General features: G+C 35.1%; 1 protein-coding gene across 1 annotated transcript; it reads left to right on the top strand.

Moving 5' to 3' along the window:
- Nucleotides 1–8,484: 8,484 nt before the first annotated feature.
- LOC108974839 (sodium- and chloride-dependent glycine transporter 1) lies at nucleotides 8,485–14,369 on the top strand. The gene is made up of 9 exons (XM_018942927.1): nucleotides 8,485–8,935; nucleotides 9,859–9,990; nucleotides 10,064–10,280; nucleotides 10,437–10,557; nucleotides 10,621–10,963; nucleotides 11,029–11,186; nucleotides 11,304–11,432; nucleotides 12,881–13,087; nucleotides 13,152–14,369. The coding sequence occupies exons 1-9, from the start codon at nucleotides 8,485–8,487 to the stop codon at nucleotides 13,422–13,424; spliced, it is 2,031 nt and encodes a 676-aa protein (XP_018798472.1). The 3' UTR covers nucleotides 13,425–14,369.
- The last annotated feature ends 2,059 nt before the right edge of the window (nucleotides 14,370–16,428 follow it).

Below are 16,428 nucleotides of genomic sequence, written 5' to 3' on the forward strand. Positions count from 1 at the left end.
ACAAACGTAACTATACAAACAAAGCACTAAATATGAACATAACAAATACATGCGAGCTTAGCAAAAATCTCTCGCAAACTCTCACGGCAATGGAATTTGCTGGCGGCGCTGAATGATGCGAATAATATACAGACACAAATTCGTATGCCGGTGCTCCAACGAATGCTATTGTGCCTCCACGGCGGAGCGACTACTAGTAGGCCTCGGCTCTCCAATATCAATAGCCAACCAACCAACAATGCCAACTACTGATAATAAAAGGTAATGCCAACAACAAAAATACAAATACAACAGCGTCTATACACTAACAAATATGTACACAAAGATTTGGTGGAAAAAGTGCAATGAAAATGAAAATGAAACGCTTCGTCGCAGCTTTTTTGGTTTGTGCGCTGTCGCGCATCATGTGGATTTGTTGTCTCAGTGCTGTGCGCTTTGTGTCGGCAACGACTTCGGGTGGACGTGCGCGTCATTGGTGTCGTAGCGTTGTGTTGCATTGATTAAAATCGATTTGGGAGCAGCAGCAGAATAAAGAAAATCGCCAGTTGTTAGTTGACAGAGTAGGAGATTGCTATTTGGGTGTCTAGTCCAAGCACGGTAGGTTCGGTTCGGCAGATAAGCGTTGTGTATTAAACGGCGGTGTTGTTGCTTTCTCGCCTGCTGCGGTATATGCAGACGGTGCAAGTGTGAGTATGAGTGTAAGTGATTTTTCTGCAACTTTTCCGCCTTCGATTTGGCTTATTTGGTGGCACGTAAGTGGATTGTTAGCTGTGCTTTCTTGTTATAGGCTTTATGCAATGTGATTTGCAATTTGCCACATGGTTGTTGCAATTACGTGACGATGCTAGTGGAAAGTTGTTGCTGGTATGTCATTGTATAGCCAATAAATAAACAAAAAAGGAAATAACTACAACAACTGCATAAGTAGCCAGCGAAATGTTGAAAGCATTGCACAACACAAACTTCTACCCGAGCCGTCGCAGCGAGTGCGATTCGCAGGCCGCAGGCAACAATCAGCAAACAGTAGTTGTGAAACGGTGAGCGAACGTGTAGCGTAAATTCGCCAGGAGCGTAGCGTGAAGTGCAGAAAAATATATAATTCGTATTTAAAAGTGTTAAATTTGTTGATATTATGAAAAAAAAGATGCTCTGTGTTAAACGGAAGTGAAAAAAGGTGCAAAATATATGCAATAATCGTAACAAAGTGCATAATTTTCCGTTGAGCAAATGCAAATGCAAGTATGTAAGCAACATTTGTCGAAAGTTTTAGCAACAACAGCATAACAAAGAGACAATGCAACAAATATGCATGCTCATGTTTATACCATTCGGATGTGTGTGCGTAAGTAAGTGGCGCCGGCTTGGGCTGACCGTGTGTCTGCTTGATATTGTCTGTTTTCCTGCAAAGCTTTGTGCATATGCACGCACTTGGTGTGCAAACATACATATGTACATAAATAAGTTTTATTTTTAAATATATGTACATCTATGTGTTACATAGATACATATGCGTCTATTAATATATGAATCCAAGCATCGCTGTCTATATTCAAGTAAAGTTATGTCTTAACGTGTGCGATTGCAATAGCTCTACACCCACACTGGCGCTACCCAGCAAACCAAATTGAGTCAAAGCTAATGATATTTAAAAATAATTGATGGTTGTAACCAAGTGGCAATCCAAATACTGTGAATATGTGCTATTTGAGACACGCCGAAGGATATTTGATTTTATAAAAAAAGTACATATGTATGTATATGAATACGAGCGCAAAATTTCAGGTCAATATCCCAAAAACTCTGTGAATAGATCTTATATACATATACTGACGAACGATCGAAAGAAGAGACGGGCGCCCAAACGGTATTAGCTAAATCAATTTAGCCCATCACGCTGATCATTTATTTCGTTTTTTGTACATGGTGGATACCAAACACAGCGCACAACCCCATGGAGGGAGCTCGCCCTCAAATGGATGTTGTTTGCCTGCCCAGTGTGTACTTAGTCTAAGACCGGAAATCATGAGCTGCTTAAGCCATATGTAAAAAAAAAAAATCGTTTCTGACCTCTCCTAAGTGAATGGCGTTTAGAGAGCTTTCCTCACTTGCGTGAACTTCTACACATGGCTCCATGATCCTATGGATTATATACTTACATTTATATAAGGTTTATTAGGGCTTTGAGGTTTCCTTTTGAGTGTTATAAACATCATGGCAAACATAACATTCCTTCTAAAGTATAAAGAATTGAATTTTTCACATAAATTTTGAGGTTATGTGACAAGTGTTAACGCAAAAGTTCTAAATATTTTTATTACATACATCCTTTCCATGTAATTTCTTTCCATGTGACATTTAGTTTCTCTAGAAATTGTCATCAACAGTTTTTCACCCTTAAAAACTCAAATTACTTTCCTCACTTTCACTTACCGATCCCAGAACGACGTAATTTATTTTTCCCTACGCGTTTGCTACATTCTCTTCCTTTTTCAACGGTTAATTTAGGTTAGGTTAGGTTAATATGGTAGGCCAATAAGCCCCGCATAGACTAGTTTTGGTACATTGCAATACCGGATGGAGTTCAATTGTTTGATCCAAGAGGAATAGTCACGATTGAGGAGGCTTCGAATTTAAACAACCTCTGCGGATTCACTATCGATACCTCCTCCAGTGTACTATGGGGACCCCAGATGCTTACAGCGTAGTCTTGTCAATGCGGGACAAGTGCATAAGAGAGGCTCCATTGTTAATTTGGTCTAATACTCTAAGTGTTAAGTATGTATTTCGAGAATTATAGAAATTGTCAAAATTTTCAAAAATTATGTTTGCTGGTCAGCACTTTTATATCCGTTTTAGTTGCGACCTCTTATCACTAGCTGTAGTTGTAGCCACTTGTTGTTGTTGTTGGTGCTCTTGTTGCTCTTAAACGAATGTCTGCGCATATTTGCCGCTGCGCAGAACTAGGGGAACTATATGTGTGTGTGTACTTGTAGAAAGCAGTATAGCCAAGTATTTACCAAACTCAGCCGGAGAAAGTAAACAAGAATGTTATGAAAAGATAATTCTTCAAGCGTTAATAAAAAAGAGCAACCAACAAAATATGACAGATATATGGCTTGAAATGAGCACACGTCCAAAGTCGCGGTAAATAGTGATTTAAACTAAAAATACTATGAAAAGATCATAAATAAGTTTTTTTATAAAAAGTGATAAAGTTTTTATGAATAGTGAGAACAAAATAAATTATAATTTATGGAAAAAAAGCGTAAGATTAAAAATTGCGCTAAAATCAATTTTAAAAAATTGTAAAAATGGCAAAACAAAAAAAAAAATATTAAAAACTATGCAAAATTAATTGAAATTGACGTTTAATACAAAACCAAGATTAACAAATTAATAAAAAAAAGTTAAATTCGTAATTGAAAAAAAAATTAAATAACATTTAAAAAATGCGGAAATTTTAAAGATTATTGAAATTAAAGTGAAATATAAATAAAGAGCAAATAATAACAAAACATTTGCTAAAAAGTGTGTTTTAAGAATTCTCATATATAAAACAAAATAAAAAGTAAAAAAAATTAAAAATGATTGTTGAAACTTTAAGCGGTGCTTCTATTTAATAAAGTCCAAAAAAATTTTAGCATTTGCAATAAAATAATATATTCCTTATACCTTATAAATCATTATAATCAAATAAATCTATAGCTATTCTAAGCTTATTTGCATTTTAGTTGCCTGGCAAATATTATCGCGGAAATTATTACACACACACGCACAACAGTAAATAATCAATTTAATATGCCAGGTAGACTGGCAATAAATCGCTTCTACAGCCAACAAAACCAACAACAAATAAGGTATGCAAAATGCTAAAACTTACAGGCTTTCTTCGAGTTGATTTGACTTGCTCACGAATAGCATTAATAATGTCTAATTGCTGCAACCATCCACCGAATGACTCAGATCCATTTATAAAACCGCAACTTTGTACTACAAATATGTATATGCACGTACAAAAGTACATAGCGTGTGATCAAATTAGTAAATGACTTTTGCACTTCATCGTTGATTTAATGAGCGCAAAGGAAAAATAAACAATTGAATGGAAAGGAAAGCGCATTAAACGTACGCAGAGGCAGTCGCTCGTTGTGTTAATTTGTTCAAAGTAAACAAGCGTTAAACCAATTCATTAACGATAGGCACTAGTATACTGCTCGCATTGGCATCAAAACAAAAATCAGCTGTTTATCAATAAGCGTGTCTAAGTATGTGTGTCGCTTGTTATTAGCGCGCAAATCAGCAACTCAGCAACGCTCAGTGTTAACTACTCTTTAATTCGCATGTTCTCTGAGAGATTTTTAGCGCATTGAATATCATTTGAATATGTGCATATATGTATATATTTTTATTATTTTGAATATTTATTGGCATCTTTGCGTTTTCCTTTCTTTTTACCTACGTTAATTCGACAATTGGGAGAAAAAGAGATGAACGAGGGTTTTAGCAAAACAACTAACAATTTTTTGTGCGAACTTACTGCTAGAGTATATCGCGTCACTATAGTTCGGTGGCGATAATGGTTTATATATGTATAAATAATTAACACTATGTAATACAAAAAAAAAATATTTTTTTTTCCATTTTTGTGTTTACTTTATTAAAGTTATATAAGTTTAGAATTTGGTGTATAAACTCAAGATAAAATTTGAACCGGACAGGGCCGCCAGATAAAGCTTTCACTAATTGACCTATAGAGGTGAAATGATCAAACCAAACAAAACTTTTGAAGTTCATTCGCTTTGTGTGCGCACTTTATATGGTCCTCTGAGCTTGAGTGTGTTGTTTATTTTAGTTTTGTGATGGAGCATTATTTTTTCCATTTTTATTTTATTATATGCTTACTATGTTTACCAGCAATTTTTTTCAACTTATATACAAAATACCATATTTCCTTAGAACAAACTAATTTGGGTACTTATACGCCCTGTGGGTTCGCACAAGAATTTTTGTCGGTCGTTTTTATTGCTCATACGCCCTGCAGACATTGCAGAGTCCTTACCCAAAATAAACTAATAATTTTTTGCTATTGAAATGGGTACTTTAACTTGTAAACTTAACTTTTTATGCTATTAAACTTTTTTTATGAATATAAGCAATTTGAACAAATATGGAAGGGCTAAGCTCGGATGCAACCGAGCATTTTTTACTCTTGCAACTTGCAAAGACCAAAGACCGACTCAGATTCTATACTCATCCTGATTATGTATACATGAATATCCCAATATGTATCTTGCTTAGTGTTAGATGATACATATAACCATTAAGTGAACAATACTATTGATACTACTACTACTACTACTACTACTACTATACTATTGCAAGATAATTATAAACCTGTTCAACTTATGGACAGAATTATTTTTGTAAAAATGTTGTTATAAAAACATTTATAGTTATATACTAAGGTATTTTTAATTATGCAGATTCGCAAAAGCAGCTTTCAATTAACAAAGGGGTGCTAATTATTATTTCTTCGGAAGTACAGTGGTGCTTTGGTATGCATTTATTAAGCATGAAGTAAGAAAAATAGCACTTATAGATCTTCTTTCACTATTAGTGAAGTGTGTGTATTTTGATGCTATTCAACAAGTTGAAGTATGAAACTAATTCCGAAAGATTGGTGTATATGAAGAGAGGAATTGCCATGAAAGGCGGTTTGTTTTAGCAAAAGTATCGGCCGAACGATGTTAGAGAAACCTTGTTGTCAAAGTTATAAGCAATTAAAATATAACAATGCCGATGATTACTTTTGAAAGTTACGTCAATTTAATAGATATAAAATGCCTGTTCAAAACTAACCCTCTTAGGGCAATTTTTTCAAAAGCCTTCTTATTTCGGCAAAGAATGCTTTTTTTTTTTTTTAACCAGAACTTAACTGGCAGATAAATAAGCAGCTTCTTAGGGAGAAGAGAACGTACACCAAACTTCAAATGAACATCTCGAAAACAGAGGGGCTAGTTTACGCATACACAGACGGACAGATGGATATGGCTAAACTAGCACAGCTTGGTGCTATTCATTTATATATAGACTTTATGTGGTCTCCGATGTTTTCTTCTGTATACTACATACTTACTTCTTCCAGGGTATAAAATATTCCAAAATCGAATAAATTTCAATATTACTTACGTTCATTATTTATTATTAAATATATTCAAAACAAAAACAAAGAATTACCTAGTAACTTTAATTATAAATAAAACATAATGCCCTCTTATATTAAATATGTATGAACATAAAAATAAGTAGCCATGCACTCAGCCTTAGCGACTACCGCAAATAAAAAACACATTGAGGATAGCACGATGGCACCGTACGGTCAGCGAACAAAGAGCATACATATGGAACAATGACGATAGCAGCAGCATTGAGCAGTCATAAACACACACACATACCTAAAGAAGTTTAATTTATATATTGAGGTGTTTATATGCCCTTGTTTCTGTGTGTGTCGCTAATCGCAAGCAGACGCTGCCAAACAGTCAGTTGAAGCGGACAGCTGTTCCTGCTTACTCGCTCCCCATATTCCCCGCCACCATGCGTCGGCTATTGGAATTTTAACAATAGCTATCTATCAACACAATGCTTAGAATACTATATAAATTATTTGCTTATTTTGCTGAAAAACGAAACTTCGATGTTTCAATATATTTCAGTACGTTCGGGAGCACTGTCCAGTGCACAAAAGCGCAAAAAGGCGAAGATCCACTAGACGGGAATGGTTACTAAATAGTCGATCGCGAGAAATTTGTACGTGATTATGGGATTTCAATTAAAATTTCACGCGATTGCAGTTAAAAAAAATTGCGCCATTTGCACTTTATGGCAAAACGAAAAAAAAAAAAAAATTTTTTTTTTGCTTCAAATAAATTAAAAAATAATTATATTTTGCGTTGCTACTGAGGAGTACTCGTAATTGAATTTTGGTTTAGACAGATTTTTTTCTNAGTAGGCAGAGTCGGAGAGGCGGAGGCGGAGGCATCGTAGTGGGACGTAGGAGGTTTTGATGGTTGTTTTTTGATATTTATACATATATATATAATTTTTTGAATAACTGTGGCGCGCTGGAGATCGTTTTCGTTAGCCTCTTTTGGCCTTAAATGCATATTTAATTGCATTTCAAAGGACGAAGCAAATGTGAAATTATTTATTAGTCGGTAGGTTATATATACGTGTGCAAAAATTTTTAAATTTGTGGTTTTTTAAAATAAAAGCCTTAACAATACGTGTGGTCAGTAAGTTGAGAATATTTCAGTTGAACCGAAGTGAGAGTTCGAACTATAGCTTATGTGCCAAATATATATGTACATAATATAGCTCATTGAAATTTTACGAATTTGTTTGAAAGTGAAAAAGAACTAAATTTGAATTTTGAGTTATCGAAAAATTTGAGTGCAGTGAAAATCTCTAAAAATTTAAAGCAATTTTAATATTTTTCTTTAATATTTATCCGGAAAAATTTATGAAATTTTTTTTGTTTTAAATGCAAACTCGTATCAGAAAAGTGCCACAAAGGTTTAAAAAAAAGTCTATCGTCATCTGAACTGCAAAGAAGCATAACATCGTAATTTCATAAGTTTAAAGTGAGAAGTGAAAAAATATATAATAGAACTCATTTATATTGAAACAAAATGTGTGTTTTCGCTATAAAATGCTTATATATTGGTTACAAAATGGTTATATATTCGAATTTTTCGAAGATATGTTGTTTTGCATTTTAAGATATGTGATAATATATGTGATAAATATTTTTACTGTATAAATGAATATTAAATATTTTATTTATATTTTACGTCTAATTTCGCCAAGGAAGGTCATATAAATAAACAAATTTCTTATCAAATTAACTTGCAGAGACAATTTTTTTTACTTCATTTTTTTTTTTTGTTTATATTTCACAGCTGAAGGCATTACCAAATTTACTAATAGAAAGACAAATACTCAAACATACATACGTAGAATTTGAGAAATGTGTTAAATCACTTTGAAAACTTTATCGCTTCAAAATGTGCAAAAGTCCACAAATCGCTTGGAGATTACTGATACTGCAATAAATATTTAATTTAACACACAATTCCTGCGCCACGCGCACCGCGCACCGCGCACCACTCACAGCAAAACCACTGCGCAAATACAACGACGTTTCATGACTTCACAAATGTGGTCAATACCTGTCTCTTATACACATCTAGATGTGTATAAGAGACAGCACAATTCCTGCGCCACGCGCACCGCGCACCGCGCACCACTCACAGCAAAACCACTGCGCAAATACAACGACGTTTCATGACTTCACAAATGTGGTCAATACACCACACTCTCCCACCCAAATGTATGACAATGGTGAAATAATTGCGAAACCACTTAAAAACAAATTAAATTGAACAGCAACACTACAAGTGTTAAAAAACAATTACCACCACAATGAAATCGATCTTTGGCGGCGCCAAACAACAACTCAGCAGCTGCATGCAGCAGGACAGTGATGATACACCACCCGTTATATTGGTAGCCAACAACGATTATAACCACCATCAACATGAAAACCACTACCAACAGCACAATGGCGGCTTTCAAGCGCCAACAAGGCGCAATCATTCGCCGCGCCACTACAGCCAACCGCATACGGAGCTAAACGATCACACCGCTAGCGAGCACAACAATAATAACAATGTCAATAGCAACTTTATTACAGCCGTTACGACGCCCATCACCGGCACGAGCACTTATGAGACCTTACAGCGTCCCTTCAAGCACGATCGTCGTCGCGGTCAATGGTCAGCTACGGCAGATTTTTATTTTGCCTGCACAAGTCATGCCTTCGGTTCGATTATCTTCTCGGAGGTGCCAGTTTATGCGATGATTTTTGGTGGCGGTAAGTCTACACAGACGTACATACAGATATACAACATACAGACATACATATGTACATGTAATAGCTTAGCGTGATAAGCCACTGAAATTGTTAATCTTTATTCGTTATTGCAGACCTCAATTCGATTTAATTTTAATTCGCGTAGTACAGTAAACCATTGTCTTTATTTCTGTATGGTCTTATCACTTAATTGCCTAACCTTGCAAGAAATCAGCCTATATAGCATTTGCGGTTAGGGACCAAGAGGAAGTATAAGCAATTACAGTAGCAAAATCTTGCGTCACTCGACAGTTGCAACTAACGAGGGACGTATATGTGTATATAAATGAAAATTATTTAACTTAAAAAAAAAAAAAATGTATGTTAGGTTACACCGGCTGGCTTGCTCGCCATACATTGACTTACAAGTCTCTAGAAACGCCAGATGAAGGTTTATTATAAATTAGAGCTGAAGTTTACGTCGTGCAGGGCGTCAACGGTTTTTTTGGAAGTTGCCTTGAACTGTAAGGAAAGCCATATGGTTCATCCCAATGTGATGTAATCGAGATAAGGGCCCATCTCTGGCGAAGAACAGAGGTCCAACGCTAGATCTTAAGAGATCAACAACAGCAAGTTACGTTGTTCATTCCAATGCCATGCAATCAAGATAAGGGAGTCCTTTCTTGCTCATCGGCTTTACGGTTTCCAGCGGTATGTACACTATGACCAGGCAACTAAAAGCTCTGCTATAGTCAACCTAAGTGGCCACAGAATAGTACTTTAAAATGTTTTTTAGTCAGTCTTCAATAGCCAAACCAAAAAATACTCCAACTTAAACACAAGTTCATTAAAATGATATTAAAAGCTTTGTTATACCCTTCATAAAATCATATTTGTAAATCACACTCACCTCATATCATTATATTAATTATATTTCTTTACAGTTTTCTTTTTGCCGATGTACTTGATAGCGATATTTTTATATGCCATTCCAATTTTTATAATACAAACCTTCCTGGGACAATTCTCAACTTCTGGATTAATTTCCGCCTTTCGTGTGGCGCCGCTTTTCAAAGGTGACCATATACTATGTTCTTACTCCTGCTCGATAGTTCTAAATATCTGCATGTTTCATTCCTGCCCCAACAGGCATTGGTTATTCCATACTGCTGCTAAATTTAATTTCGCTTGCCTACTACGGCATTGTGGCAGCTGTACCACTTATCTATGCAGCCAATGCTGTGCACACTGTGATACCGTGGATGAGTTGTGATAATGCGTGGAATACGCCCAATTGTTCGACACATTCAACATATGACGCGGATGAGATCTCGCTGGATCCGCATGCGACTGTCGAGTTTTTTCGGTAAGTGTGTGTGTATTAGAGTTATTAATTAAATAATGCCAGAAGTTTCAACTAAATATATCGAAAAACGTAAAAAATGCAGAAATTGATGCATACTTTCAGGCTGTTTATTAAAAAATATTTTATGAAATAAGTAATAATATTCTACACACACAGTTATATCATTCTCACCGATGATAACACGCCGCACGAGTATGTGATATCCTGGCCCGTGCTTTGTGGTGTTGTGGGTGTGTGGCTGCTCGCACTCGGCATACTACTGAAGCGCGTCTCATTTGTAAGTAGCTGAGTTAGAATAAAAAGCAGTTTTTAATTACATATTTGCTTACACACCTCACAGATTGGTAAATTTTTTCGTTGTATATGCATCATTATGTTTGCCATTTTCTTGGCGATATTCTTGCATCTCATCTGCTACATAAGACTTGACTGGGACACTTTCGTGGACTACTTTAAGCCGACGCTGCAGAGCAGCTTCAGCGGCGTTTTGGGTGGTTTGCGCACAGCGATTTTCATGTCCACGTGGTTATTAGGCCCCGGTTGGGGTAACGTACTCACACTAGCCAGTCATAATCGCTTTCATCGCGACAGCGAAAAGCTGACCTACTGGGTGAGCGGCACACATGTGCTGCTCGCTTTTATGGCGATGATTTCTGGGCGTATCGCTTTCGATCACTTCGAAGGTACTGTCAAAGTAATATTTATTAAATGTTTATATAATTAATAAATAATGTATATTTTTTCGCAGATCACGTAGGCTTCCTACACTTTCATTTCGATGAGGAACATTATATGCAATTTCTTTATCTCTGCTTTGCATATCTTTTCGGTAGTTTTACAAGTCTGCCGAACTTCTGGTGTTTCCTTTTCTTCACCATGATTTTTCTAGCGGAACTAAGTGCAATTGTAAGTAATGTCGTTTGTATATACATATATATATACATATATACAACCACAATCTTTACAATTCTATATTTTGAATAAATAAATGTATTCTTGACTTTTCCTTTGTTTTCCTACTAGATTATTCAAATGATGTCTGTGCTGACGGCTTTATTTGATGAGTACGAGCAATTAAGAACAAAGAAATCACGCATTACAATCGCTTTGACATTGCTGATGATGACTGTGTCAATTTATTTTTGCACCAAGGTTAGTCTCTACAATTGTTTGTGTATTTTGTACGTAGTTTATATACTTATAAGCATGTATAGTATAGTCAAGTATATATATAGTAGTCACACTCGTAAATGTAAAATTGCAGATACGCCTGGAAGCTACTGACCGTTCATTACTTTGTAATCAATTATTTAAAGTAAAAGAAAATTAAAGTTCATAGAAACCATATGAGCAAATTTGATCCGGACTGACAACTACTTGAGTACAACTTTTCGCTACAAAATAGGCCCCTGAGCCAATTCAAATATGCCAACACTAAACCCAATTGCGTACATTTTTAGATCGCTATTCGCTGGATTGTCAGACAGTTTAGAAGAAAAATTCATAAACTAAAGTTTTATCAACAGTATGTTGCGTCTGATGAATGTAGGGTCCTCAGGTACGTTGTCGAGTTCATAAAAATCATATGATCAACTTTAACCCGGACTGACAAGAACAAACCTAAAGTACTTGAATACGAATCCCCTCTTCATAATCTCTCTGACTCTGAACCAATACAAACATACTAACACTCGACCAAATTTTGGTTCTTCGATTTCGCCATATTTTTAGAGTGCTTTTCACTGCATTGTTGCACAGTTTGTTGAACGTTGTCGGGCATTTTTTTCCTACCACTCGACGTCGTTTCTGCAAAATGTTCACGTTTGCTACAAGTCTAGCCTTGACACCCAAAACATTGAAAAAAGTGATTGAGTCGATTTATAAGATATTTTGAGATCCTCTGTTCTCACTTTGATTCCAAAAACTACTGTTGTTGTCACTTTTACCAAAGGTAAATGGACTATTCGCATGAAACAAGTTTTCGATGACTTCGAGATTTTCAGTGAATGCTTTCTGTGTTATTTTTGTCCGAACTTCTACTCCAGCGTGATTAGCATTGTTGTTTTCACACTAACTTCAAAATTTAGCTACAATTTAGCCGAGCAATTAATGCGAACTCGGTAGAACTCTACAAAAGTATTTGGAGTACTTTTAAGGCGTTGCATGGGTTTCCAAGGGTAAAAAACAGCATTTTTTTTTAATTTTATTTCTCATATAAAAAATGAAATATTTGATTAGAATTTTTTACTGTTACAAACATGAGCTATTTACAAAGAAATTCTGAAATTTTTGGAAACAAATATTTTAGGCTCGGCCATTCTAGAGATATTGAGGATAATAAGACTGTAAAAAAATAATTGATATTTTGTAACATGTAAACCCATGTAATCCCTTAATAAAGTGATAGTGCGTACGTCTAACTCTCTTCAAAAAGTCCAGCGCCAAACCGGTTCGATTTTATTTCGAATCGAGAAACATTCGTTTAACACACTTTTAAGGTTATTCTAGGTCTACCGAACCATTTATCACATAAGCAAAAACAATAATAATAAGTAAATTTACTTATCTTCTAATTACTACATTATTTTTGTATTTTACAGAAAGGCTTTGAACATTTGGACCTGCTGCCCAATATTGTCATACTCTCACATTTGATTATCTCTTTCGTACTCCTACTCATGACCACCTGGATCTATGGACGCGAACGTTTTCAATGTGATTTACAATTTATGTTGGGCAAAACGATTTCCAGTTTTAAGATATTTCTAATACGTTTTCTAACGCCCGCGTTCTTTGTGCTAAGCATTGTAAGTAGCATGGCAATATTTTGACATACATTATACATATATCTTCTCTCTTTCTCGCTTACAGATACAAACACTTTACTTTTTGGAGCGTGACAACTCACCAACGGCACTGGTTATCGTCAGTCAATGTGTTATATATGCCATAGCGCCTGCCTATATGATTTATAAAATTTGCCAAACCAATGGCACATTGCGTAATAGACTGAAACAATGCTTTGCACCGCACGACTGGCATCCCGTCGATGCTGATAATCGTCGCTTCTATGAGGAGATCATGGGCGTCTCGGAAATGCTAGTAATGGAAGGCGGTGAAGAAAACTGCGCTGTGAATGCTTAAAACTAAAAACAATACAAGCAAACATATATACATACATACAAACACACTTATGTATAACAAACGAACAAATAATTTTAAAAGTCAGAAAAAACGGAGGATGTTCATAGCATTACGTAAATTAGATAAAGTGTCTGCTATGAATCGCAAAATTCTAAATGCGTTTAGTAAAACAATTTCTTTAACTTTACTTTAATTTTTAAATGAAAGCATTTATGGAATAATGAAACGCTATTTTTCATTGATGACGCAACAAATAATACGGAAATTACGATTTTTATTAATAAAACATTATATCTATACCTAAAAAAAAGTATAAAACGATCATATGAAGCCATAAAAAAGCGTAAATCTCTTTTGTACTGACTGAGCATTAAGTAATATTATATAATATTAAGTTCGAACGCATGGCACGCTCACAAAACTGTTTGAAAGCTATGCTGTAACTTGATTGATTAAGACAGTAGGAAATAACGCATATATATATATGTCCGTATGTATGTGTGCCTAGTTATTGGTCTATATGTAAGCGCTTTTATATGTTCAACATTTTATGAAAATCCAAAACCATATATACGTATGTATGTATGTTAGTAATAAGTATGTATGCAGGGGAGTAAATAATATTATCGGAATGCTTTGTAGTTTTTTAAGCTGCCTTTTTTTTATAAGAGATTATATGTCAATTTATATACACACGAACTAATTATATTATACCGAAGTGATATAACAGTTAAGTATACTCGATGTTCATACCAATGCATGAATGTAAGTTTGTGTCTAGTATATATATGTATATATGTATGTAAGTACATACATACATGCCGAAATTATGTACGTAAGTTAGGATATCATGCATCTACTACAGTTATGTACAACAATTGATTACGATATGTAAACATTTTGAAAGTCGAAAAGTTGGAAATAGATTTGAAATGTGAAAAAATACTTGCATATGATATTTCAACTCAGTGCGGATATACATACGTACGTAAGTACTCTACAAAGAAGAAGAGAGTAAAAACGTACGCAAACGCGAAAAAGCTAGCCACATCCGAAAAGTTGCGAGGAGAGAGCAAAGTGTCGGTGCGATGCAAAAGATTCTGAAACGTGAAAAAGAAAAATGCTGAAATTTTGTAATTTTTAACTTTTAATCATTTTTGTACAGTGAAATTTGCCTGCAATTATTAGAAACTAGATATTTTTCACGTAGTAAATACTTAGAAATAATTTTTTCTTTCTTTACACTTCCTTACTTGTTTTGTTCCAGGTCTCTAACAATTATTGCTTTGAGTATACCTGTAAAGCGAAAAACGTCGACTTATTTTGGCCCACTATAATTCAGAGAGATATCATTATAAATTTTTGTATGAGTCAGTGTTTATCAGGCCTTTTACACAAATCAAAATATAAAAACAAGCGAGAAATCGTTAAACTTTAGGAACAGAGTATCGACTTTCCCCAGTGAGGTTTCAAACCGATCCTGAGTTTATTTCTAGATGGGAACGTAAATTGTTTTCCTTTCAACATATTTTAAATATTTATATTACTTCGTAAATTTATTGAATTTGAAATAGAATCTCTGAATTTGGGTGTCCGAACCACCGCGGATACGTCGCTGGCCATCTCTATAGTTGTCAAAGCCATAAAAATATTTTCCCAGTAAACAAGTTTCTCAAAAATTCTGGGACAAAATGACAGTAGCTCTAGCTCTATATAAGAAAGGCAGGCGCCGTGCCTGGCCAGTGATTCTGTGACACTCACGCTGCGAAGTAATGTGCTTTGAAAGTCACAAGGTGACTTCAACTGGAGTTTGCTGCGAGTCGGCTCTATATAAGAAAAGCAGGTGCCATGCCTGGCCAGTGCTTGGGTGAAGCCAACGCCGCGAAGTGGTATGCCTTGAAATTCAAAAGGGGACTTCAACGGTTTTGGAAGATTATTGAAGCCTAAGAAAAGTGAAAGTTTCCAAAATCACTATATTTTTTTTTTTTTTAATCGCGTTGCTTAACATCCTTAGAACAATACTCTCCCATTAGTAGGATATCATAAAACATAGTATTACTGACTATGAGTCTTGGATCTATGCTTATAATCCGGAAACATGCTATTAATCGGCCGAATATCATGGCAAAGGTGAGGTAAGCCAAAGCCGAAAAAACCACGTCAAAGCAGGTCAAAAATCAAAGTGATGTTGTGTTGTGTTCGATTATCAAGATGTGGTGCACTCCAAACTCCTTCCAAACGGCGAAAACTATCAACAATAAATATTAGTTGAGTGTTAAGCGTTGTTTGTGTGAAGCTATTCGTAAAGTATGTACCGTCCCATACTACATTGATTCTTCATGAGCTTTTCGATTTTGACGAATAAATTAAGAATTTTAAAAATATGAACAAAACCTTAGCATTTTTTTCTTATAGTAGTACATTAAGCTAATTTATATGTGTATACATTAGGGTTGGTAAAAAATTAATATTTTTTCGCTTGGTACTCAAACAAAAAACAAAAAAAAAAAAGGTCTTTACACACCTCTACGAAAGTCTCTTCAAGTATGAGCTCTTAATTGCAACGCAAAGATCCTCCGCGCCCCCTTATTATCAGATTTAAAAACTCATTTCTCGCTTCCAGTTACATGAAAAATATTTTGTTTCATAGATTTTATTAAAAATTCAATGCTCCTCGAAATGGTCTCAAAATATTAAAATATGTTAAAGGTTGAAGTTTGATTACACTGTGGAGCATTTTGGGAGTTATTGTCTGGGGGGTGAGAAATTCCAAGTCAGTTGTTGAATGCGTCACTTTTAATCAGCTTTCGTATATCTGGACCATTTAGTACGCCTGATTGGAAAAAATTAATTTGTTAAGATGGAAAACCATGTTAAATAAGGCAAAAATTTAAAAGGTCATAAAAAAAAACTGACACATACGAACGCCAAACTCTTTGAGGGTTTTACTATACTGACCTAGTACCATCACCCTGACTTGGAATCCCAAGATTAGCTGTTGTAC

This window comes from Bactrocera latifrons, unplaced genomic scaffold (genome assembly GCF_001853355.1).
Source record: "Bactrocera latifrons isolate USDA-ARS-PBARC rearing strain unplaced genomic scaffold, ASM185335v1 scaffold_59, whole genome shotgun sequence".
NCBI lineage: Eukaryota > Metazoa > Arthropoda > Insecta > Diptera > Tephritidae > Bactrocera > Bactrocera latifrons.

Excerpts from the sequence above, each read along its gene's own strand:
- LOC108974839 (XM_018942927.1), top strand. The coding sequence starts at position 8,485 with ATGAAATCGATCTTTGGCGGCGCCAAACAACAACTCAGCAGCTGCATG. Across the intron at positions 10,964-11,028 it reads CGCTTTCGATCACTTCGAAG|ATCACGTAGGCTTCCTACAC; the intron begins GTACTGTCAAAG and ends ATTTTTTCGCAG. Across the intron at positions 13,088-13,151 it reads CGTTCTTTGTGCTAAGCATT|ATACAAACACTTTACTTTTT; the intron begins GTAAGTAGCATG and ends TCTCGCTTACAG.